The 26,514-nt window shown below is 39.4% G+C and overlaps 2 protein-coding genes across 2 annotated transcripts; both read left to right on the top strand.

The window, feature by feature from the left end:
- Nucleotides 1–9,876: 9,876 nt before the first annotated feature.
- Nucleotides 9,877–14,246, top strand: LOC115772697 (cytosolic 5'-nucleotidase 1A-like). Its single transcript, XM_030719090.1, has 6 exons — nucleotides 9,877–9,973; nucleotides 10,607–10,711; nucleotides 11,074–11,194; nucleotides 13,223–13,351; nucleotides 13,496–13,683; nucleotides 13,926–14,246. The coding sequence occupies exons 1-6, from the start codon at nucleotides 9,956–9,958 to the stop codon at nucleotides 14,244–14,246; spliced, it is 882 nt and encodes a 293-aa protein (XP_030574950.1). The 5' UTR covers nucleotides 9,877–9,955.
- Nucleotides 14,247–21,141: 6,895 nt separating this feature from the next.
- LOC115772923 (interferon alpha-inducible protein 27-like protein 2A) lies at nucleotides 21,142–22,574 on the top strand. The gene is made up of 4 exons (XM_030719375.1): nucleotides 21,142–21,264; nucleotides 21,372–21,395; nucleotides 21,677–21,844; nucleotides 22,194–22,574. The coding sequence occupies exons 1-4, from the start codon at nucleotides 21,240–21,242 to the stop codon at nucleotides 22,295–22,297; spliced, it is 321 nt and encodes a 106-aa protein (XP_030575235.1). The 5' UTR covers nucleotides 21,142–21,239; the 3' UTR covers nucleotides 22,298–22,574.
- The last annotated feature ends 3,940 nt before the right edge of the window (nucleotides 22,575–26,514 follow it).

The following is a 26,514-nucleotide window of genomic DNA, read 5'->3' as shown; positions in this document are numbered from 1 at the left end:
GCTAACTAACATGGGGGTAACTCCAGGACTGATTCACTGGATTAGAGATTTTTTAACTGAACCTCTGCAGAGGGTCTGCATTAATCATGTTTTATCTGATGAAATTATTGTTAATGTGGGGGCTCCACAAGGGTGTGTTTTATCACCATTGCTATTTTCTGTTTATATAAATGACATGCAGCTCCAGGATGGGAATGTGAAGATGTTTAAATATGCTGATGATATGGCTGCTGTTGGTCTCTTTTTTAAGAATTTTAATCCCGATTATTTTGCTCAGGTGCACAGGTTGGAGGAGTGGTGTAAGTCTCGTTATTTGTTGATTAATGTTGACAAGACAAAAGAGCTTGTCTTGAATTACACAGCCCCTGTTACAGGGCTTTCACTTTCTGGTCAGTCTGTGGAAGTTGTTAACTGTTTTAGGTACCTGGGAACATACACTGATGATAAGATGAGCTTTATGAAGAATGTTGATTACATCTGTAAGAAAGCCAGTCAGAGATTATTTCTTATTAGGATGTTAAATGGCTTTGGTGTTAGCCAAAACATTCTGGAAAGAGTGTACATAAGCTTGATTGAAAGCATCTTGTCATTCAATATCTCAGTTTGGTGTGGTAACCTGACTGTGGCAAATAGGAAGAAATTAGACAGCATTGTTAGTACTGGAGGAAAAATCATTGGCCGACAACAAAGCTCTTTGGATATGCTGTATCGGTGTGCTGTTTTAAGGAAAGCCCGGTCTATTGTTGCTAACAGAGAGCACCCTCTTCATTCTGACTTTGAATTGATGCCCTCTGGACGACGTTATAGGATGCCCCTAGCCGGTTGATTCTTCCATTTCCTCACTATGTTCCTCACAGTGGAAACTGACAGCTGAAATCTCTGAGAGAGCTTTTTGGATCCTTCTCCTAAACCATGATGTTGAACAATCTTTGTTTTCAGCTCATTTGAGAGTTGTTTTAAGGCTCCCATGTTGCCACTCTTCAGAGAAAATGCAAAGAGGAGAAACGCTTGCAATTGGCCACCTGAACCCTTTCTCATAATTGGATTCACCTGTGAATGTAGGTCAAGGGTCAATGAGCTTACAAAACAAATTTTGTGTTCCAATAATTAGAGCTAAAGGTATTCAAATCAATAAAACGAGAAGGGTGCCCGAATTTTTGCACCTGCCTAATTTTATTTAAATAATTATTGCACACTTTCTGTAAATCCTATAAACTTAATTTCACTTCTCAAATAGCACCGTGTTCGTCTGCTATATGATATATTTAACTGAAATTGCTGATCCGAAACACCAAGGATTTATAAAGGAAAATCATGAAAATTATCAGAGGTGCCCAAACTTTTTCATACCACTGTAAGACAATTTCATGTTACCTGTTGCATGCAAAATGTTTAAACTTACTTCATGAGATGCTGGCCTTTTTTCTTTTTTTCCTCCAATAGAAAAGTCCAAACTCCCAAAAACCTTTATCTTCGCTGTGCTTACAGAAATGTACCAAAAATTAGCAAATAGTCTGCGTGTGTTCTCTGAGCCTGGAAGCTACATTTATAGTCTGTGAAGCTAGGAAGACATAAGGGCATAACGCCCTGTGGCCACCAGAGGGCCCCCTATAGAGAGAAAGGATGGGGTGTGGGCGGGTTCAGTCCAAAAAAATATCGAATATCAAATTAATTAAATAAAATGAAGAAAGACTATAGCTACAGTTATAAGCGTCCAAATAAGCACAACAGTTAATATTGTACCAAATGAGCTGCCTTTGTTTGAGATGTTGTGCTAATCGTTATTAATTAAGCATAACCAAAATCATTTCTTTATTACTGATCATTATCAATCGGTGTTAATAGCAGCAAAAAGTTAAGAATTCAATACTGATGTAATGAGTGGAGAGAATGAGTAATATAATATTATGTTTTACTGACAAAAAGAAATTATCCCATTTCACGTGAACTGCAAATCTGACTATGAAGAAGACAGAAATATGATCATTCATGAGTGATGATGACGACACTCCTCACTCACTGCAGACAGTCCGGTTCTGTTCTTGCAGTAAAACACAAGCTGCTCATACAGGAGCTTTGCTGATCGTTCTTGAGGTACACATTAAGTAATTCATGCTTTTCATGAATAAATTCACATATTAATTCATGTTAATTCCTTTTTTTTTAATCTAACCTTTATTTATACAGGTAATCCCATTGAGACTCAGTGTCTCATTTGCAAGAGAGACCTGATTCCAAAACATAATAAATTTACAATAATAAAATAATACAATAAATAGTAATTAAAATTCATGCTAATTCTTGCTGTGACGTTTTTTCGTTTGTTTTTCCCTGGAATGAAGATGCCGATGCTTTGAGGTTTTTACCACCAGATGGGGCGATTTACCTTCTCTTAATGGAAGCAAGGATTACAACTGCAAACGTTTTGAATGGCCTAATAAATAGTACTGGTTTCACTAATTCTAGAAAGTTTTTAAAGAAACTAAATCATTAAATGTACATTTATTTAAGTACTGCTTTTATTTCATGGTACTTTTTACTTTGTCTCCATTAGATTTCAAGAGAATAGAGTATCTTTACACTTGACTCCACATCAGGATTTCTCACTAAAAGCTTATTAACTCATTCAACAACATCATTAAAATTCTGCTTGATAATCTAACTATAAATAAGTAAAGGGTAACCCTGCTGCCTAATGAGAACGTTATTTCCAGGGAACATTTTCAGACTAATGCTTAAAACCTTTTTATTGGCCAAGTGACGATTTTTGGTCATTTCTACACACTTTATATATGATGCCCACCTCACACCTCACACCTCAGTGAGGTTAGGAAGCATGTGGTCTTAAAGAAATCATAATGCGTATGTTGCAATGTTCTAATGAATCTGTTATGATGTTGTAAAATACACGTTTCTTTCACCATATATGTGTTTTTCTTGTACACCTCTTAGAATTTTTTTTATTTTTTTTTTTATCACTTATAGTCAAGGAACCAAATATGGTAACTTCATTGAACTTGTCACAACAGTAATTAAAGTCTTATGTCCTCCAATAACACTCTGAGGTTGAAATTTTGATCTTCAGTGAGTGTCCTATAAAGGGTTAGGAGGTTGGAGAATATTTCATTAGCAATGGTGGAGGTTCTAACATGAATATGCTGCTTCCAGATTCAGTCCTGCGCTTTTCCCGATCTGTGATTCTGATCCACTCCGGATCCGTCCCGATGTGCGAATTGACGCCGGACCCGGTTTGCGAATCCGTTCCAGAGTCTGTGATACATCGGGGCGGATCCGGTCCAGAGTCACTTTACTATCTGGGGTGGTATATGATGGACGTGTTTGAAACGAGAGCAAAAGAATTAAATGCGGTTTGCAGTGTTAAAAAATGCAATTTCAAAGCAGTTTTTGTGGGGACACTTGATAGGATCAGTAAATACTGTGATAAACAACTGTGAATAAAATGAGTTGCACACCATCAATGGAGCCACGAGGACCTACACACAAAAACATGAGTTAGTGCTTCCTCTCGTCCTGTTGTACATACTGACAGAAACCTCTTTAGTTTAGTTTGCTTTTATTTACAATATGAAGAGGAAAAAAAGACAAAACAGTTTTTAAAAACGAAACTTAACAACTAGAAAAATATGAAATTTAACTAAAAAAACAAAGGAAACCTAATAACTAAATAAAACTGGAACTTTAACTAAAATAAGGAAAATTATCAACTAAAAAATTGGAACTTTAACAACCAAAAACAAGAAACTTAACTAAAAAATATGAAACTTAATAAGTACATAAAATTGGAACTTTAACAACCAAAAAAAGGAAACTTAACAACTGAAAAATATGAAACTTAATAACTAAATAAAACTGGAACTTTAACAACTGAACAATATGTAAGTTAAAGGAAAACAGGGAGATGTAGAAAGAAAGGGAAAGAGAGGGAAAGAAAGGGAAAGAGAGGGAAAGAAAGGGAGGAGGAATGGAAGATTAGGAGTGGGAAAGAGAAAGGGGTGGTAGGAGGAGAGGGAGGGAACGATGAGGAGAAGGAGAAAGGTGAATTCACATCTTCTTAGTTTTTTTTCTTCTTCTGTTCCTTCTTTAGCTCTTTAAGTCTGTTAATTATTTTCTGCTCTCCCTCTTTGACTTTTGCTTTCAGCTTCGTTTTTGCCACTTTCGTTTTCTGTTTTAAATTCTTTTTGGCATCCTTGTGCTGCTGTTTCAGCTGTTTCAAAGCTGCTTTAAATCCTTTTTCTGTGTCTTCAGTCTCCTCCAGGGTTGTCTCTATAAAAATGTCTAGTTTCTCGTCCATTAGTTCCTGTTGTGTTGCCAATAAATCTTGTTTCAGGTCTTTTATTTCTGTTCTTGCTAGTTGAATTTGTTGTCTCTTTTCTTCCAGTGCTTCTTGGAATCCCAACAAGTCCTTATTTAGATTTTCCAGTTCTTTTTTGGCTGTTAGTTTTCCCTCTTTTTCCTCTTTTAGCATATGCTGCATTTCCAACAGTTTATTTTTTCTAGTTTGTGCTTCCTCCTCTGCCTGCTCTCGTCTTCTTCGCTCCTCTTCTAAAGTGCTCCTCACCTCTGAAAGTTCCTTACTAACAAGTTCTACTTTGTTTTTTGCATTTTCATAGTCAATTTTTGAAACATAACTCTCCTTTTCTGCATCTTCCAATACTTTCACTAATTCTAACACGTCTTTCTTTATTTCCTCAAATTTGCTGTTTGCCTGCTGTCTTCCTCTCATTTCTTCTTTCAGGGCTTCTTGTACCTCCAGCAGTTTTCTTTTTATATCCTCTGCATTTTTCTCTGCACGCTGTTTTTCCTTCCTCTCTACTTCTAATTCTCTCTTTACTTCTTTTAGTTTCATTTGTGCCTCCATTTTTACTTTTGTTTCATCTTCCAGGAGTTGCTGCAGTCGATTAGCATCCTCCTTGAGCTTGTTATTTTTGGTCTGCAAGGATTTAAAGGCCTCGCGCAGGGCAATAAGCTCAGTGTTGTAAGGCGAGGCGCTCACCGGTCCTGCTCCAGAATTTTGCCTGTTCATTGTGGCTTCTTCACCAAGAAATGAAGCAACAGATAAGGACAGAATTATTAGCCTCCCATGAAAATGTTTTTTTTTAAATGCTGTTACAGTTTCTTCTCAATCGATTTGGAGCAGTTCTCACAGCAGAGATAATCATGGTGATCAGGAAGGCGTGTCCTCGCCCACATTAACATTTCTCATTGTTTTTATACACACTACTGTTGTTCATACACATGCTTCACTACTGAGCATATTTGTTACTGTGTTGATGCACTTCTCACTCTAATCCTAAAACTCATTTAAACAGTTTGCACTTTTCTCATTCACATCTCTCCATCTCTCATTTTCCTGAATACTGCCCAGCATTGTGTTAGTGTTTCAATTAAATGACCTCAAACTTTTTTCAGACCAACCAACCAACAAGTGTACCTAATAAAGTGTCTGCTGAATGTATGTAGCATAGCTTTATGGACTATACAGTAGTTGATGCCATGTTCACATATTGTATCTGTTCTGCTTGTTTTCTGAAGCAAATATTTCACAAATATTTTTCTTTGCCCCAGTCCAGCGCTGCTGCTACTCTTGGTGTAACCCAGCATTAACCATGAACACCACAGTCTTCTCTGTACCAGTCCACCATAGTGATTACATCATGCATAGATCCAATATTTGATTAAATAAACAAATAAACAAAAAAACTGGGGGCAGCACGGCATCGTGGTTAGCACTGTTGCCTCACAGCTAGGGTGCATACCCTGTAGAAAATACACTACCAACTCTTATGCCCTCAGTTAAATGTTAATCTTTGCTAGACATCGAGCTAAACACTAATGGACCCAGCAATGATAGGACGCTGTGACATCATCTTTTTGGCCTTTACTGAGACCCAGTTTTTACTGTAAAAAGACCTTGAATTGCCAAGGGTCACGGATGACATTAAGACTCGTTTGCGCCTCTCATTCTAGAGCCAACATGGCTTCTTCCCTAAGATACTTTCTGCTTACGGCTGTTGGCCACTAGATGGCACTGTTTTTCATAATCAAAAACCCAGAAAAACACAACAAACGTGGCGAGGCTGACCTCTTGTGACACAAAAGAGAATTTAAACATTCACCAATTTGGATTACAAAAAATTCGCAAATTTTCTTGCAAGTGTGGTTTGTGTGGTTTAAACATCTGCCTTACAAACAAAAAAATCCCTGGTTCATTTCCCAGAGAAGGCACAGCTCCCTTTGGGGTTGAGTCAGGAAGGGCATCTGGCATAAAACATCTGCCAAATCAAATGTGTGGAGCTGCCAGCTGTGGTGACCTCTAATGAATCAGAAAGCAGCTGAAAGTATCTTTTTGTTAATACAAAAAGTTTCTTCCTCTTGTCAGCAAGGGGAGCCAGACATCGAAATACATCCAAGCAAGCTTATGAAACAGCTGGTTAACTTCTATTACTTTCTAATGATCAAATGCAACATTTTACATTGATTCCACTAATAATTAATTCTCCATTTTTCTCCACAATAATTACAGTGGGTCTGTTTTTTCTAACACTGTTGGAACAGTCCTCAGAGATCTGAATGGAAACTTCTTTATTACCTGACAAGTCTCATATTAAATCTGTTCTTTAATCAAAAGGCGTTTATGAATGTTTGATATGTGGCTATTTTTTTTATCACTCTTGTATATTTAGTATTTGTCTTGTCTTTTAATTTGATTTATTATTTATTCTCTTTGTTCTATTTATGCTTTTACAAATTTATTCCTGTGATTTTTTTTCTTTGAAGCACTTTGTAATGACATACTATATAAAAGTTATTATTATTATTATTATTATTATTATTATTATTATTGTTGTTGTTGTTGTTGTTATTACTTTTTAAACTTGGAATTTTTTTTTGCTTGCTTGTTAAAAATAAAACAAGGATGTATGTTTTAAGTGACCTGATTTAAACGAGCATTTTTGTTTTGGTTTCATTTTCTCAGAAATGGTTCTTGTAGTTGCTCAAACATCATTGTGTTTGTTGTGAGTTGTGCTGCACTTCAGTGATGATGGAAATTAAATACCTCGCCCATGAACAGTCATACTTTACATTCAGGTTCAAACTGGTGCAACAGGAAATGTCATTTCTATCAGTTTCTTCTCAATAGTCATTTGTCTTAGCAACCATCTTGAAATGAATGCGTAATCGTGCTTTATCATCGTGATTATTAGAATGAGCCAGAATAATAAAGTTTAGAGGTTAACAGACTACTCTCCATGAAATCAACATTTTTGTATTATTCACAAAGCAAATACAATAATCAGTAATTCTCCAACTTTTGGGAATAACATTGTATCTCAAATACAATATTAATCCCAAAAATATTCAAACAAGAAGCATTCAGAGAGCTCAAATCTCAACAAAGGCAGCTCACTCTCTGGGCAGTATTTTCTGTTTTTAGTCATAGTGGCTTTACTCGTAGAGAGGCAGCATGGTGGGGGAACACATGCAGCAAGGAGCGACGTGTTGGGACTCGAGACTGCGCTGCCTGCACATTACCTCACGGCATACACGGTTGCCTGCTCTTCCACTGAGCCACCTGGGTACCCTGGCAGTTTTTATTTATAAGGGACTAGAATTATATTTTGTATATATTCATTTTGTATTCTTTGTTCTTTTTAAACATATTTTAAGAAGGGTTTTGTTATTTGCTCTGTTGAAACCTAGTTTAATATACATGAAATAACTTTGAGCATAATAATTTTTTATTATTTTGTATTTATGTGGATTAATTCTCTACTTTCTTTAAAGATATAACGCATTCTGGTGTCACTGTGGAAGAAAGGCAGAAATGAAATGTAAAAGTGAGGTCAGAGGTCAAATGTGACATGATATTTGGATGCAAACTATAAATGCATGTGTTATAGTACTTATGACTGCTCTTGCTTTGAAGTTCATGTTTCAAAAACTAAGAAACCTGCTGGCAAAGCAGAAGATACTAATCCGAGGACAGTCCCAGAAGTGTGGCTGGAGCAAAAGCTAGAAAAGCTAAAGACTTGTTTAACTCAAATCTCCATTCAGAACATTTGGCCCATAAACTGATTCACATTAACCAAAGCTGTGACAGCAATGCAAGAAGAGAAACAGCAACAGAAAAAAGGAGAGAGCAGAAAAGCGTCCACACTGGAGGTGGAAAGCTGAGCTAACCAGCTGATCTGTGCTGTAGTTCAAATCAACTGGAGAAAATGTTACAACACAGGCCCAGAAACAGGAGGACCTAAATTTCACCATAATTAATTAGATGAATTTAACACTAATACATGATCACCTCACTTGAAAATCAAAGTTTATGTACAGGTTTACCGTTCACTGCGGCCATCAAGAGTGAGATTAAAGGCTAAAGATCAGTTTATAAAAAAATCTGTTTTAACATTATAGGTTATTTTAAAAAATGTCCTGCTTGAATGTGACCGAATAGTTTTGCCTTGCACTGCATTTATTGTTGCACCATCTAGAATGCATTTATTAGGATGACTTAAGTTTAACACCAGTGCTGATTCTTTCATATTTTATACACCAACATTATTGAACAATTTTTTCTTGTGCAGCTGGTGAAACATTCAACATCTAAGCAGTGTTGACCTGTCACACGAGGGTCAGTTTCACTGAAGAAAAATCAGTTTGGGCTGAAAGTTTCTCTTCTTTTAAATTTAAATGAAATCTATTATAAAGAAATTAGTATAAAAACTGGTTATTGTGCAGAACCTGTAGTTGCTGTACAGACTTTATTTAGGTCATTAAAAGGAACATTTCTATATGGTCAGTTTTCCCACAACTATGAATTAAATATCAAATAATAATTATACAAAAACAGCAGCAGTGTGAGGGTGTGTGCACAATGTTCCTCTGCTCTTCTGTTTATATGCTGAACATAGGTCCAAAGTAAGGTGATATTTAGAATCCCCATGTATTGTTTCCTATAACAATGGCAGTAAGAAATGTAGTTTTAAACAGCTCTATCTAGTATTATTATCAGTTTGACCTTGAGATCAATCTATTGACCTTGAAGGAGAGGTCAGAGGTCAAATGTGACATGATTTATATGTTACTTTCTATATGCTGACTATACACACCACACTTTTAAGTTTCAAAGCTTTAACCTGAAGTCAGGTTTGACTGTTGACTGTCTGCTATTATTGTACTGAGGCTCGCTGAATATTTCATTTAGTCACTGTGAAGCCTGCCAGTCATTTCAGTCACCTACAACAGAGGCCTGTGGGAGCATCTGTGTGTAGCAGATAGTTAAGATCAGTGTTTGGTTGTTTTCCTGCGCTTTCGAAACAGTGGGCGAGTTCTGAGAGCCGAGTCCAAAGGGAACAGATTTGTTCTATTTGCCTTGGCTACGGTCAGAGTAACCAGTGCGCTAGTGAGTAATGATTTCCCATGTGGGAAAAGTCTCAGCTTTTTAGGGACTGTACTGTACTTGGAGTTATGGAAAGTTAAGCAACATCAGGTATTCAACAGGTATGAGGCACAAAAAGAAGCAATGACAGATTAGTTAATATTAACTAGCTGTTACTTTATTTTAGGCTGCACAAAAAAGTCCTGAGCGGTAAATGTGTTTATGTGGACTCGAAAAATGCCTCACAGTTATGTTGATTATTTAAAACAAAAACTGTAATGTAAACTTGATTGTTTAAGTCTTTCATGGAATAGGATGTTGGAGTGCAGGTACCAACTGGTGGAAAAATGTCCTCACAATCTTGACTCATAAGTTGATTCATGTTAGAATAATTAAGAGACTTAATGTGAAACAGAAACAGAAGTAAAGTGTGAGTATAAAAGGGTTATCAAAGCAGACTGTGGAGCTGAAGGTGAGATGAGTTCTAACAAGAACCAACATTTGAGGAGCCCTGGACAGGACATCCTGAGAAATGCCAGCACTGGAGAACATGATACGATGCAGATATGGAATCATGTAAGCTTTATTTTCCTGCATTTAATCGTTTTCAATTCAACATTTACAGTGGTATGCAAACTTTTGGGCACCGCTGATAATTTTCATGATTTTCCTTCATACATCATTGGTTGTTCAGATCAGCAATTTCAGTTAATTCTATCATATAGCAGAGGAACACAGTGATATTTGAGAAGTGAAATGAAGTTTATAGGATTTATATAAAGTGTGCAATAATTATTTAAATGAAATTAGGCACGTGCATAAGTTTGGGCACCCCAACAGAAAAATGACATCAATATTTAGTAGATCCTCCTTTTGCTGAGCTGAACAACCAATGATTTATAAAGCAAAATCATGAAAATTATCAGGGGTGCCCAAACTTTTTCATACCACTGTATAAAGACATCATTCAGCTCTTTGAATACAAGGAAAAATGTATCAATTATATGTTATATAGAGTGAGATTAAAGGTTGAAGACATAATTATAACAAGTCCCCACACAATCATTGTGATATGATACATACTGTATGAGTACAGAGGCCAAAGAATAAAAATATCTGAACGGCAATTTTGTATTATTTGTTCATAGGAATGCATTAATTGAATTGTGGAAATGTTAAAATGTTACACACATTTTTTTTCTCCTTCAGTCTGAATCAGGGGGCCCCGTCACCATTGCCATGCTTTCAGAAGTCCTCTTCAAGAAGCAGAGCGGCAGAGCAATGAGCCCGGGCCCTGCCTTCTCCTTTGTCAAGGTCAGATAGTAGGCATGGAAATATTAGCTGAGAGACTGAGACACACTCAGGCTGAGGCAATAATATGTGAAGCTAAAACCAGAGCTCTCTCACACACACACACACACACACACACACACACACACACACACACACACACACACACACACACACACACACACACACACACACACACACACACACACACACACACACACACACACACACAAAGAGACATGTAGAAACTCAATAGCATGTAGTGGTTAGATGTTAATGACTATGGAAGATAAGAAGGAGGAGGAGAAAGCACCATAGAAACATAAATACTTACTTAACATTCACTCGATTGAGTTTTAATTGCTTTTGTTCTGTTGTGCTCTCAGGCTCTGCAGGCAGTGAACTCTCAACTTGGAGAGCTTTACCCTGAGAGCGAGGAACTCTTTAAGGTCATACTCATTGATGTCGACTCATCAGACTCACTCGAGAAAGTGATCAAAGAACACAGTGAGTTAATGATACAGCCAAACCATTTTGATGTCACATTCACTATTAATTCAAATACAAATGTCTCATAATGAGCCTTCTTCATTTTTAAGAAGTCTGAAATCTTTGTTCTGATTTGAAATCTGCCACCAAGGCATAAATTAAATGTAAGTAAGACTTCAGGAGGATGCTTGATGTGAACACACAGCATTTGTGATGCATCAGCGCAGAAACTCACCTCTTTCTACTAAAATAGCCACAAATAGAAACAATTGAGCTAATCTGCTCTTTTAAGTGATTCTGATTCGCTCCTGTTTACTCCACCACCCTTTCTGAATCAGACTTTATCTGTACAGCACCTTTCATGCAGGTAAGTGCTTCACAGACTACTGACAAGCTGATAATAAGAAAGAAACTAAAAATAGAATGAAATAAATAAAATAGAATAAACTGAACATAAGTACTCTAAGAGGAAGTAAATATTGCTGAATAAAGTCAAATTTAAGCAATAAAATTACATAAAATCAAGTTTTACAATGGAGATACATGTAAGTAGCATAACTACACCTCAAAGTCATACTTGATGAAAATACAGACAGAAGAGGTAAGTTTTATGTATTCAAACTCTCCTGATCTGAGCAGCTGCACTGGTGTTTGCCCTGTAAGTGTTTTCATGGTCACGGGACTCACACTGTTCTGAAGTTTGGACACTTGGATAATATTAGTGAACGGCAGTTTCTCGTTAGTCTTTAGTGCATGAACCTTTTGATCTTTGTATTTAAATTTTGACTTCCTGCTTTGGCTTTTTCATGGTTGGAATTTGTTTCAGTTTTGTAGTATTTTACATTTTGGTTTCTGTTCTGACTTTCTTAAGCGTGCCTCCTCAGTGTTTTTAATGTTTAGTGTGAGTTGCATGTTTTAGTGTTTAGTTTTCCCCCCCAGGGTCTTTCTTTGACTTTTACTTGCTGTCTGTTGATTGTCCTGAATGTTTTTACCTTTGTTTCATTCCCCTTCTGTTTCTTAATCCCAAGAAGCCCTCAGTGTAAAATAGCCTTGTCTTCCTCTCTGTAAGATTGTCTGTTGTACAGCCCACTTCCCTCCTGTGAGTTTCCAGCATTTCTCGTTCATTATATGTGTTTGAATTGGTTCACTATTCTTTTTTAGCTTTTTTGGCCAAAGCAGCTTTTATTAACAGTGGAGCGTGACAGGAAATTGCGAGGAGAGATACAGGGGAGAACATGTGGGAGATGGCGACAGGCCGAGACTCGGAACTGCGCTGTCCGCACCCCTACGTGATGTATATATACACGTCTGAGCCACGCCAATACCCGGTTCACTATTCTGGACTTTTCTTCAGCTTCATAATATCGCTCCCTTTTCCTTTGCTTTGTGCTTGGTCTGTGTTTTGGTCCATTCTTGAACTGAAATATGACAATAAAACATGTAAACAAGAGCAAAACAAGAAGTGAATTTGAAAACAAGCAAAGGTTTGGATCTTATTTTATTTTGTTTACTTTTTTGGGTAGACCACTTAGAGTGTTGCAGGAGGAAAATCTGCAAAATACAGAAGCGACATTATGTTCTCCCTGAGAGAGAAAAGCCAGACTCCAACAATATCCTTGAGGGAGTAAAAATCAGATTTGGAGGTGGACACCACACGAATCCTAAAGAATCTGAGACTTCAGCTGGGATATGTGCTTTGGGTCTTGGTTTTAAGTCTAACAGAATTCAACTTTGCACCCAGATTCGCTGTCTGAGCTTTACAAAATATGACTGAAATTTCATGTTTTGTAAGAACTTGACACTTAATATCTAAAATATATTTTAAAAAGGAATCAAAATCACTGTGGTTATTGGTTTATCCATCATGGAAAGCCTCAAGCTAATATTTGATTCCTCCTTGTTGAACAGCAATGTAAAATTATATCATCTGCATCAAATGTTTATGCATGCAACACACCTGCAATATAATAACACTTTTCCTGTTTAATCTGAGCATTTTTGGAAAATTGATTGTCCTGCAGCCATCTTGTTCTTTCTTGTTTGCAGAGCTGGAAGAACTCATCACTCTCTTATCTGTGAGTGAAGATCAACTTGTAAATGAATTACAACAAAAAAATACCCACCTGTATCTGGCTGATGAATTGGGGTTGAAGGCTCAGGAAGTAGTCAATGCAGGTAAAAGTGTTAAACTAATGTAGCACTCATACACACCTACAGTATGTCTCTGCACAGATAACTGTAAGAGTGAAGTGTTGTCTGTGCTGTTGTACTTAATACCATGACTCTGTGTGTTACTGTGAATTAATGTCCCTGCATCAGGTATAGCAGCTGCTGTTGTGTTCACCCCAAAGAAGAACATCATCCCAGTGTCTGAGGATCAGCTGCGTGTTGCCTTTGATGGTGATGCTGTCCTCTTCTCTAATGAGTCAGAGCTTGAGTTCCAGAGAGCTGGACTACACGGATACTTGGAGCATGAGAGGCAAAATGTTGAAACTCCAATGACAGAGGTATGTATAGTAGCACAGTTCACATTTCTTCACTAATTTTAAAACACCTCATTCAACTATATTGTTATATTTATGTTGGTCTTCTGCAATGTTAAAACAGTATTTATTTAATCAAAGTAAAAAAAAAATGTTTGATTACATTAAAATAAACTGATATTAGTTAAATTATCCAACATACTTTCCTGCTTTGACCAAACTGTCATGTGCCACTCATGTTTCTTTCCTCTCTTTCTCTCCATCAGGGGCCATTCAAAGGATTCTTGGAGGCTTTAATTAGACTGCAGAAAAAGCTGCATAACAAAGACCTGTACAAGAATTGTCCCATTCGTACCTACCTGGTAACATCTCGAGGGGCAGGCTGTGACGGGTACAGAGCCTTAAACACTCTGCATACGTGGGGTCTGGAGCTTGATGAGGCTGTGTTGCTGGGAGGAAGTAAGAAGGGTCCCACACTGGAGAAGATCAGGCCTCACATCTTCTTTGATGACCAGAAGTGTCATGTTGATGCTGCACTGGAGGTCGGCACAGTGGCGTGCCTGGTGCTCTCACCAAACCAGCAATAAAAGGCAATTAATTATAGTCATAAAGAGATTATAACTGATGGAACAATGTAAACATAAAGAATGGGTCTCTTACTGAATCACCTGTGTGTGTTTGGTCATAGGAATCAAGATATGGAAGAAAAAGATTCAAAATGAACCCACAAAATTCATCTAGTTCTTATCAACAGTTCAAAGATAGAAGAGCAGAGGGGATTTTTGTCAGTTCTTGTTTTCATAAATGTCATAAAGTGATTCAGAAATGTCCTCCATGAAGTAGGCGATGCAGATGTAAAGTTTTATTATGGAAATATTTGATGTCAATCTAAAGAGACGTGAGCACATGTGCTGCTGCACTTCTTACTATTGCTGCATTCAAGTTTGTCTCAAAAACTAAAAACAGTCCAGGCTGTGGAGGTAAATCAGTATTAAATTAATGTTGTTAATTTAACATTTACATACATTTTTAAACCAGTATTTCTAACTTGATGTGATCACTGAATACCAGCTGCACTGAAGTTTGTCTGCCTGCTGTGTGGTGCGTGTAGCTTTCTGCCATGGTCTGACAGACAGGTTGTAACAGAAGCAAAGGGGCAGGTGGGGGATTCTCTCGTCTCGGTTCCTGAGCCTAGAATCAATCAATCTGAATCAAACTAATAAAATTTTATGCACACAATTGATCGAACACAAAACACATTTCATTTATAATACTGTAAATATGGTCATTAATTTACAGTATTTGTGTGAACCGGAATCCTGATGAAAAAATAACACAAATATGAATCTAGACGGTTCGGAGAAATGTTGGTGGATGGCGCAATGTTGCCAGATTGGGCAGCTTGTGAACACATTGGGCTGGAAAATTATATATCTATATAATTATAAAATTATATAGATATATAATTTTCCTATAAAAACTTCCTAAAAACCTGCCAAATATGGTGAGAAGCAGCAAAAATGTTAACAACCCACCCAAAGCTGTGTATATTTAAATATATATCACACCTGGTGCTATTAACATGAGTTTCAATGGAGGTTTTGTTGTATTGGGCTGGCAACTGTCAGTCAGATCTGGCAACCCTGGGGATGGCTCAGCGGTGATAACCTATTCCACTTCAGTGCAAATTAGGAAGATGGAAAGGAAAATGTCAAAGCATCAGGTGTGCAGTTTAGAAGAAGAAACAGCCTTTATTGTCCCACAGAGGGGAAATTTGGGTGTAACAGCAGCCGCAGTTATTATAAATATAAGTAAAAATATAATAATTCACACTAAGAAAAGAATATAAATATATATAAAATCAACAAACAATATTAACCTTAATACTACTAATAATAACACTATATACAATGTACATGATGTGCCTGTGTGTTGAACCTTAACAGGCCGGACTATTTACAGTATATTATATATTATCCTACATTGTGTAGGTTATTGTGGTTTTTGTTGGGAGCAGTGATGATTATAAAGTCTTACAGCTGCTGGGAGGAAGGATCTACGGTAACGCTCCTTTGTGCACTTAGGATGCAGCAGTCTGTCACTGAAGGAGCTCTCCAGCTCAGCAACAGTTTCATGCATGGGATGGGAGACCTTGTCCATCAGTGATGTTATTTTGGTCAGAGTCCTTCTGTCTCCCACCACCTGCACTGAGTCGAGAGGACATCCTAGGACAGAGCTGGCTTTCCTGATGAGCTTGTCTATCTTCTTCCTCTCAGCTGTAGATAAGCTGCTGCTCCAACATACTGCTGCATAGAAGATGGCTGATGCCACCACAGAGTCATAGAAGGTCTTCAGGAGTGTCCCCTGCACTCCAAAAGACCTCAGCCTTCTCAGCAGGTAGAGTCTGCTCTGACCCTTCCTGTAGAGCGCATCAGTGTTATGAGTCCAGTCCAGTTTATTGTTTAGGTGAACACCCAGGTACTTATAAGAGTCCACTATCTCAATGTCCACTCCCTGGATGTTCACCGGTGTCCGTGTGGTGGGTCTGCGCCTGCGGAAATCCACCACCAGCTCCTTGGTTTTAGCGGCGTTGATCAGGAGGTGGTTCCGCTGGCACCAGTCCACAAAGTCCTGAGTCCACTGTCTGTACTCTGAGTCATCCTCACCTGTGATGAGGCCAACTATGGCAGAGTCGTCAGAGAACTTCTGCAGATGGCAGCGTGGGGAGTTGATGGAGAAGTCTGCAGTGTAGAGGGTGAAGAGGAACGGTGCCAGCACAGTTCCCTGTGGGGCCCCCGTACTGCAGACCAGCCTGTCAGAGACACAGCCCTGTGTCCTCACATACTGTGGGCGGTCAGTGAGGTAGTCCAGTATCCACTCGGAGATGTGGTGGTCCACTCCTGACAGTTCCAGCTTGTCTCTCAGAAGTCCTGGCTGGATGGTGTTAAAAGCACTGGAGAAATCAAAGAACATGATCCTCACAGTGCTTCCAGGCTTCTCCAGGTGGGTCAGAGCTCGGTGCAGGAGGTAGATGATGGCGTCATCCACCCCGATGCCAGGCCGGTAGGCGAACTGCAGCGGGTCCAACGAAGACGACACCATGAGGCGTAGATGGTTGAGGACCAGCCTCTCGAGGGTCTTCATTAGATGCGATGTCAGGGCTACCGGCCTGTAGCTGCTAAGATCCTTTGGATGTTTGGTCTTTGGTACCGGTACCACACAGGAGGTCTTCCACAGTTGTGGTACTTTCCCCAGCTTCAAGCTCAGGTTGAACATGTATCCCATGATGCCACACAGCTGATCTGCGCAGCACCTCAGGAGCCTGGAGCTGATGCCGTCTGGACCAGCAGCCTTTCGCACCTTGATCTTACGTAGCTCCTTCCTCACATGATGAGTTGAGAGGGACAAGATGGAGGTGGGGGGTGGGGGTTGTGAGATGGAGTCCTCAGAAGTGAAGGGGGTGGGTGATGGCTGAGAGCTGAGAGGTGTGAGGTCCCAAGAAGAAGAAAGGTTGGCAGTCATTAAAGATGGTGGGGCTGACAGCAGGGGGGACTGGGCTGGGGGAGGGGTGGGTGGCTGGTCAAACCTGTTAAAGAACTGGTTCAGGTTGTTAACCCACTCTAAGTCTCCCACAATCCTAGGGCTTGGTTTGTGGCCTGAAATTGAGTTCAAACTCCTCCAAACCCCACTGATGTTGCTCTGCTGTAGCTGGTCCTCCATCTTCTTCCTGTAGATGTTTTTTCCATCCCTGATTTTCCTTCTCAGATCCTTCTGCACGGCTCTCAGCTCCTCCTTATTTCCTGATCTAAAGGCTCTCTTCTTCTCCTTCAGGAGAGCCTTTATTTCGGAGTTGATCCAGGGTTTGTTGTTTGAAAAACACCGTACCCTCCTGGTGGGCACAGTGTTTTCCACGCAGAAATTTATGTACTCAGTGATGCAGTCCGTGATGCTGTCGATGTCCTCCCCATGAGGGGCACAAAGCTCTTCCCACACAGTGGAGCTAAAGCAGTCTCTCAGAGCTTCTTCAGTCTCCTCAGACCATTTCTTCACTGTGTGTGTCACAACTGGTTCTCTGTGTACCAAGGGTTTGTACACAGGCTGGAGATGAACCAGGTTGTGATCTGAGCCCCCCAGGGGAGGCAGAGGTGATGAGCTGTATGCCTCCTTGATGTTGGCATACAGTAGATCCAGTGTGTTGGTATTCCTGGTGTGGCAGGTGACATACTGGGTGAAGGTGGGGAGAGTGGAGGACAGGGAGACGTGGTTAAAGTCCCCTGAGATCAGAAAGAGGGCCTGTGGGTGCTGTGTTTGGAGTCTGCTGGTAGTAGCATGGAGGACATCGCAGGCTGCAGCAGCGTTAGCAGAGGGCGGCACATACACAGTTATCACAATAACATGTGAAAACTCCCGAGGAAGATAGTACGGCCTCAAGCTAACAGCGAGCAGTTCAATGTCCTTACTGCAGAGCGTCTCTTTGATGGTTAAATGTCTGGAGTTGCACCATCTATCGTTCACAAACACAGCCAGACCCCCGCCCCTCTTCTTACCACTCTCCTTGGTTCTGTCGGCACGGATCAAATGAAAGCCGTCCATGTTTATGTGTGAGTCCGGGGTTAGCTCGGTTAGCCACGTCTCCGTCAGGCACATGAGGCTGCTCTCCCGGTAGCTCCTTTGATGTCGCGTTAGCGCCGCCAGCTCGTCCACTTTGTTGGGAAGAGATCTCACGTTTCCCATGATGATGGACGGGATGACGGGCCTGTATCTTCTCCTCTGGCAACGACGACCTATGCCCGCACGTCTCCCGCGTCTCTTCCTTCTCAGTTCGCGGGGAATATCGAGTCGTTCAGCAGGAGTAGGCACAGCGGAGCTCCCGATGGAGAACAGCTGGTCCCGAGAGTAAACAATAGGAGTGTGGCCACTCTCGCAGTCTCCAAACATAAACACCATAAAAAGGGTAAAAATCAAAAACAAAGTTTTCCAGAAAAAAGTCTGCTCCATCATGGGGAAAAAGAGCAGAAGATACAGAAACACAAAAACACATCTAATACTAAACAAAAATGAGAAAAAACACGAAATGAGTGCGGAGCTGCTGAAACTGGCTGCCTGCTCGCGCGGCGCCGGAAGCGGAAAGCTTTAGGAAAAAGAGTGACCCCAGTAACTGCATGTCTTTGGATTGTGGGAGGAATCCCACACAGACACAGGGAGAACATGCAAACTCCACACAGCAAGAGGTGAAATCAAACCCAGTTTAGGAAAAAGAGAAAAGAAGAGGAGAAACAAGCACAAGATAAAGGTAAACAGAAGCTGTGTAATGATTCTTCCATGTTTTTTCAATTAAATTTTAAAAGAAATTCTGAGTGTGCCTGTGATGGTGGGGGGGGGGACGACATGGTCTGCCATGTCTGTCAGGCCATGGCAGAAAGCTACATGCACCACACAGCAGGCAGAGGGCGCTCTTACCCCCCAAGTGGAGTAGTGCAGTAGGCGGTGCTGCGGCGATCGCTATGGGGGGGCGCCGGCGGGGTTGCTCGCCCAGGGCACCAAACAGGCTGGGACCACCACTGTGGCCAGTATCTATCAAAGGTGGTCCAAGGAAGGAACCAGCTACAGGGTCATGGGTGGCCAAGACTCCATGATGTATGTGGGGAATGAAGTCTGGCCTGTGTGGTCCAATCCAACAGACAAGCTTCTGTAGCTCAGATTACTGAAAATATTAATGCTGGTTCTGACAGAAAGGTGTCAGAACACAGCATACATCACAGTTTGTTGTCCAAAAGCACCAACAATGGACACATGGACCACAGAGCAATGGAAGAAGGTGTCCTCGTCTGATGAATCACTTTTTTTTCTTACATCACCTGAATAACATGTGCATGTGAGTCACTTAGCTGGGGAATACTAGGCACCAGGATGCACTATGGGAAGAAGGCAAGACGGCAGAGGTAGTGTGATGCTTCCATCCAGGTGGATGTTACTTTGACACGTACCACCTACCTAAGCATTATTGTAGACTGTGTACACACTGTCATGAAAACAGGATTCCCTGATGGGTGTGGACTCTTTCAACAGGATGATGCATCCTGCTCAAGCCAATCCCAGCTGTCAAGTTTTTATTTTAATCTACCGACTGATATTTTACTCTGCATAGCAATAAGTGATAGATTGCAAAGCAAACACCCGCATTCAGTCCAAAGTCATTTGAGTCTGCTAACCTAACTACAGAAGGTTTGTCGTTTTGCTCCATATAACCACAGTTAAAACTCTTAATTCTCATGTATTTTTCTTCAGATGTGTACTTATCAAATGCAGTAATAGCAATTTAATTTCATAGTGTGCCACGCCCTCCTGGAGCCTATCCCTATCCCAGCTGACAAGGCAGTGAGGCTGCAAGATGCAGGGTACACCCTGTACAGGTCACCAGCCTGTTGCAGGGTTAACACAGAGAGAGACAGCCAACCATTCACACCTGTGAGCAATTTAGAGTGACCCCAGTAACTGCATGTCTTTGGATTGTGGGAGGAATCCCACACAGACACAGGGAGAACATGCAAACTCCACACAGCAAGAGGTGAAATCAAACCCAGATTATTAGACAGCTAATCTAGCTATGAGGCAGCAGTGCTAACCACCACACCAGTAACAAAAATATTTTTTGCAGTGTTGAACTGTGTCTGTTTAAATTTGGTAAATAAACAAACATGATAAAACTCAGCCCTGCTGAACACTGGTACATTAACATTTACAAATTACATTTGTCCATGGAACAATAAAAAGCTCTACAGGAGAACTAGAGGGTGAACAAAAACCAAACAAAAAGAGCAAATAGCTACTATTTCAAACTCCACACAGCGAGAGGCCTGGACGAAGGTGGAATTGATTCTAACTGTGAGGCAGCACTGCTAACCACTACACCACCATGCTGCTGCTCATTAATCCAGTCTGTTAAAACCGGTATAAACTAGATTTTTAGCAGGTGTAAAACCTGAGTTAAGTTGTTTGAACTCACACATAAATACAATAAGATAGACCATCAAAAAGTACTCAGCATTAACAAGTAATGTTTACATTCTAGGCAGTTTTAAGTAATATTTTTAAGTCGAATCAAAATTTGGGTTTACAGTGTATTAGACTCACTGGGTCTGTAGCAAATCAAATAAAGCATCATTGGTCATCCTGGAAGAAGTGACTGCGAGGGTGGAGCTCAATCTTTATTTTTTTTATTATATTTTCTACATGGTAAGAGGGTTAATTCAGTTTCTGTTTTGCTTCTTAGATCAAACCTTTTTCACTAATGTTCTATTAAAGAAGTTGCCTAATCACCTTTCCTACAATAAAAACAAGAGCAAACAAACAAAAAAAAAAACACACAAAAAGCCACAAAGCTCCCACAGGGCAGTGACGTATTTTGTCCACTTATCTGGTGTTTACATGCTGGCGGTTAGTTTTGTTTTCTTGGAAAAGGAAGTTTAAAAAAAAGAGAGGAGGAGGAGCACTGGACAAAATACACCACTGCAGGTTTCTGCAAACACCTGAAGTTAAGCTCTGTGCATCATCTGAGCGTCACATTTGACAGTATAGATATGGACGTGGACTGGGAAGAGATCTGTGAGTCCTTTACAGTTTTCTGACACCATTTCTTTTTCATGCAGTGTATTTTAATTAAATTTTCATTGCAAGCAACTTTGTATTCTCTCTCCATGTTTCGTTAACAGGTAAGGTTTTCGTTGTTCTCGGAGGTAAGCCGTCACATGACATGATTCACCACAGCATCAATGATTAACAGTTCTCATTAATCCATATTTTATTTACAGTAGAACATAGAAAACATATCAAATGTTTAAACAGACATTTTACGTTTCTAATGAAAAGATATTTGCCCATTTTAAATTTTATAGCAGCAGATTGCCTCCTGCTTTTACACAGTCAAAACCTTTTTTGGAATTGGGGTCGTATTTTTTATTTTAATATTAAAATCTGTATCTATCTATTTTTTTTTTTTTTTTTTTACATTATTCAGGAGGTGCTGCATCTGTGGCTCTGACTCCTGCTGCTCTGGCTGCACTGGGGTTCACTTCAACTGGAGTAGCAGCAGGTTCAGTTGGTGCCAAACTGATGTCGTATTTTGCAATTGCAAATGGAGGAGGAGTTGCAGCAGGAGGTCTAGTAGCAACCGCGCAGTCTTGGGGTAAATTTTGTGATATATTTTCTCTATTTTGCTCAATTTGTAAGACCAAGTTTTGTTTTTCTTTATACGGAGGGAGCAAGATGATCTCCAAGTATTTTATTTTATTTTAGTCCATCTACAGTTTTAGATGTTTGAAGTGTCAGAGATATTGAATTCTTTTATTGGACATATTAAAAGGTTCAGAGAGTAAAATAGTTTACATATGATGTAGATGTTGCTGATAATACTGCTATATTTGATAGAGAAGCATCACAATTAAAGAATAGCTTTAAACACAGTAAAGGTTAGATAAAAGTTTTAGATCAAGTGTAACAAACAGCTAAGTAACTCTAATGTAACTTCACTGTAGCTATGGGGGGTCTGACTGGAGTTGCCACTGGAGGTTTGGGCGGTGCTGGAGCAGGACTTGGTTGGGTGCTCTCACGCATCTGTAACCAGACTGGAACACATTAAGATTTACATCATGAATATACACCAGATGATCTACAAATGTTTCCTCCTGTGACAAATCTCAACAGCCTAAATGAAACTATTTTCATGTGTACATGTCAGTTACTCAGATTAAAGCATGAATTATGAATTAAGTTTTAAAAATGGGTAATGAAGATTGCTGATTTATATCCATCATTTCTGAATAAAGTATCACTGTGGAGGATGAAGATGTTTGATTGGGTCCAAAGCCTGATATGATGCTTCTGTTCTTTTCACAAATTTATAGTGAAAATAAAAATGCACACAAACTAAAAGTACAGTTGTTTTTATTTTAAACATCATAATGTAGAGTAACAATATCTAACATTTCTAAGTCCATAAAATGTGTCAATGTTACAGAGAAAAACATAACGTGGGCTTTACAGTGAAGGGAGGAAAATAAGAAGAGTGAAAGAAAGAGCTGGATCTACAGCTTAGGCACACCTGGAGAGAAATGCCTCAATGTCCACAAAGCTCACAATAATCTCAGAAGCAAAACTAGTCATAATAGATAGACCCATCTGCTGGCAGGATTATTGTTAAAGTTTGATGAACTCAACACAAACACCTGAATGGTAGGAGGGAAAAGGTAAATCAAACTCGTTCTTGCCAAAGCTCTGCCTTAGTGAGCCCAATGACCTCACTAAAATTTTGCTTCTTTTCTTTTGATTGCTGTTTACATCCCTCCTCAAGCTGAGGTTACGACTGCCACTCAGAAACTCTCTGCTCACATTATGGAGATTGAAAATTCCCACCCAGACTCACTTAAGCTGGTCTTAGGGGATTTTAACCATGCAGCTCAAGGAAAGCTCTGCATAGGTACAGAGTCAGTGGTTAATGTTGGGTTTTATTATTGACTCAATGAATAAAATGACAAATGCTTAAAAGTAAACTGTAGGACATTAATAAGTAGTGGCTGAAGCAAATGATAGACATAAATGGTCCAACGCCCATTGAAATATTTACCGTTCTTCACCCTCCCTGAAGAACGGTCCCCCATCTCCTCATCCAAAGAAGAAGAGGAGATGAGGGACCGTTCTTCACGATACTCTATCTGCTGTGAGTCACTTCAGTAAATGAAGAACAAATATGTTTTAACCAAAAAATGCACCAGAAACTGAAACCCGAGTCCAGTCCATGTGAAACCAAGTCCAGGCTTAATTATGCAAGGATATCCGGAAAATAATCCACTTAATCCACTTAATCCGCTTAATCCACGATCCTGTGGATAGTGGGAAAATGTTCCATGAGCCAGCTGAAAGAAAATGTCAGCAATCACAACAGAAAATGAAAACATGTTTAGCATTCCTGAGATGTTCAGTCATCTCTCTAACTGGAATATCAGGAACAAATGACAGAAAAGACCTGTTAGACTGGATTATTTAATTTCCCTGATAGAATCTTCCAAAAGGAAATAATAAAGTTTAAACTAATCTAATCTTCATTTCTGACTCCACCAAAACATCAGGAACTGATTCCAGTTACAGTCGAAGGAAACACGACACCACATCTCATATTATGTCATGTAACATGCTTTTCTATTATCTTGGTGCCCAAAGTTGCTGTAAAAATGACTGAACCACATCATAATTTAAGATATGCAGTTTTAGAGAATCTATGGTAGATGACATTAAAATGGTCAGTCTTCCTTTTAATTGTAAAACAAAAGCCAGAAAAATGGGAGAACCTGCCTTCAAAATCATCCTCCATCATTAAGAACTTGTACAGAAAATGATGTCACCTCTCTGTACTGGTGTCTGTCATGGTCCTTGGACTCTGACCCAGTAGTTTTCTGTTAGTGCACTTTTGAAGTTTATGTGTTTCCTTTTGTGATTCCTGGTTTCAGTTTCTTGTGCTTTGTGTCAGTTTAAATATGTTTAATCATGTTAGTTTTAGTGTGTAGTTTAGCTTTCCCTCTGTGTCTGTGTCCCTTTCCTCTAGGGTTTAATCCCAGGATCTGGGATTCCTGGGAAATGCGATCAGAACCATTTCCCGTTTCCCGGGAAACGTTAAGACGGGAAACCGGGAAAAAAAAGTCGCGTGAAAGAAAAGAAAGTAAAGAAAAGAAAAGAAAGCTTCAGAATGTTAAATTTTAGGAAATATTGAGAGAAGGGTTCGTTTAATGCGAAAAGCATTACTCTTCATTTCAGGCAAGTTCAGCCTCCGTTGGCTTCAGCCTTCATCTCAAGTGTTTTAATAGAGGTATTACACAGTTGTACTTTTTTCCTCTTTAATTTGTTGAAATCGTAGGCAATGTGTTTAGCCTAAGGTATTTTGTATTATATAATTTTATATTATTATATATTGTTATAAATATCTGTTTAACTTCGAGTGTTTCTTTTCCTCGTTTGCAGCCACTTACTAACAATCATGAATTAGGATACGGGCCTAATGTGTGAAGAAATTATCATGAAATAGATTACTTTAACATATTTCGCTTTGAAAATGGAGTTGAGTAAAATGTATATTTTTTAGACTATAAGGATTGGCCAGTTTTTCAAAAGATGATTCACAACGAACCTACTTTAACCCTTAGACACGGCGTTATAAATTTGTTGTTGCCAGAATGGCAATGACCAAGTCGTAGTGAATTACTCAAGGCCCTGTGTTATGTCATATTATAGTGTAGTACGGTAGGTAACTTTTCAATGACTATTACAGCGTTCCAGTGGTGGAACGGTGTGCAAGTGGCTGAGCCGTTATCAATGCTGTGTGGAGATGAACCGTATTGTTTTGCACCAGCAATTGTAAAATAGCTTGGTATAATTCCATGTACAATGCAGGAATTTTCGAATTATATTTGTTAAGGGAGTGTTGAGGAACGATACAACCAGTGGCGGATCTAGGATTTTTCTGAGTAAGGGGCCATCAAGGGGCCACAGTATTCATAGAGGGGCCAAGTATTTGTGGTAGATGTGGTGATATACGGACCAATAAAAATTAAAGCCATTACATTAAAGTTATGGTAAATCTTATCACCATGAGGTGTAAGAATTCAGTGAACGTATGTGCCATTACACTAAAAAACAATATCAGACATTTCATACATTACAGCATTAACTGTTGTTGCTCTAAATGATTTCTGACCTGATGAAAAGGGACTGGAGGTGCCCTGCTCTTGACCAGCCTCTGGTCTATTGTGTACTGCTGCTCTCTCCCTCCTCTCACCCTGCTCATTTTCAGCTGGCAGACTCACTTTTTTGCTCAAAAACTGCTGAATTCCCACCTGAGACTGACCCTTTCTTTTCATATTCTTCTCAATCACTGCCAGACATTATAGTTAATGTTAACACACAAATGCAAATTACAAAGAAGTACATGAATTCGGGTTACATGAATAAGTGAAATGCTAACGTCCATGTCCAAACACAAGAATGGCCTCAGTTAACATTACTCTTAACTAACTTTGCTTCTTAAATTAATGTTTGTCAGACTTACGTTGTGTGACAGCTGTGAGTAAAAAGGGATTTATGACTTATCATTACCAGCAAACTCCTCAAAATGTTGACTGGCATCGATTGCCGGTTAAAAAACTTTCTCCGCGAGATCGTTCAAATCTTCTTTTTGTTCTGTAAGCTTTATTTACACGGGACATTCCTATTTGGCTCATTAGCGCTACTGGTATTTCAGCATGGAATTGCATCCACCAAATTTAAAAAAAAACAACTTTTTCCTGGGATTCCCGGGAAATGGCTCGTCTTTTCCCAGGATTTGATTCATGTCATTTTCGGGAAAAATATTAAACCCTACTTTCCTCATGTGTGTTGTGTTTAGTTTTATTCCCAGTGTTGTGTTTGCATTCCTGTCTCCATCTAGTTGTTTCCTGTTTTACTTTGTCGGTCTTTGTCTCTTGTGCCGTGTTTAGTTTTACTTCCTCGTCTCGTTTTGTGATTGCGATCAGCTGTACTCCCCACCTGTTGCCTGTTCCCTGATTATCCCTCTGTGTATTTATTGTCTCAGTCCTCCATTGTCTAAAATAAACCAGCTTGCTTTCAGTTGATCTGCCTGTCTCAGTGTTTTGCATTTGGGTCCTCACCTCTGCACTCTCCACATAGTCAGCCACTGCTCACCATAACGATGTCATTAAGAGTACAATTAGCTGTACAGTGCTGTAGAAAATTATAACTGAGATCTGATATGCCTGAGGCTTAAACATTCACATCATAATACTTAATTTAAAATAAGACAATGAGGCACTA

Source organism: Archocentrus centrarchus, chromosome 22, assembly GCF_007364275.1.
Source record: "Archocentrus centrarchus isolate MPI-CPG fArcCen1 chromosome 22, fArcCen1, whole genome shotgun sequence".
Lineage (NCBI taxonomy): Eukaryota > Metazoa > Chordata > Actinopteri > Cichliformes > Cichlidae > Archocentrus > Archocentrus centrarchus.
The sequence above is the reverse complement of the archived record's forward strand: the minus strand, read 5'-3'. Positions and strand labels throughout refer to the sequence as shown.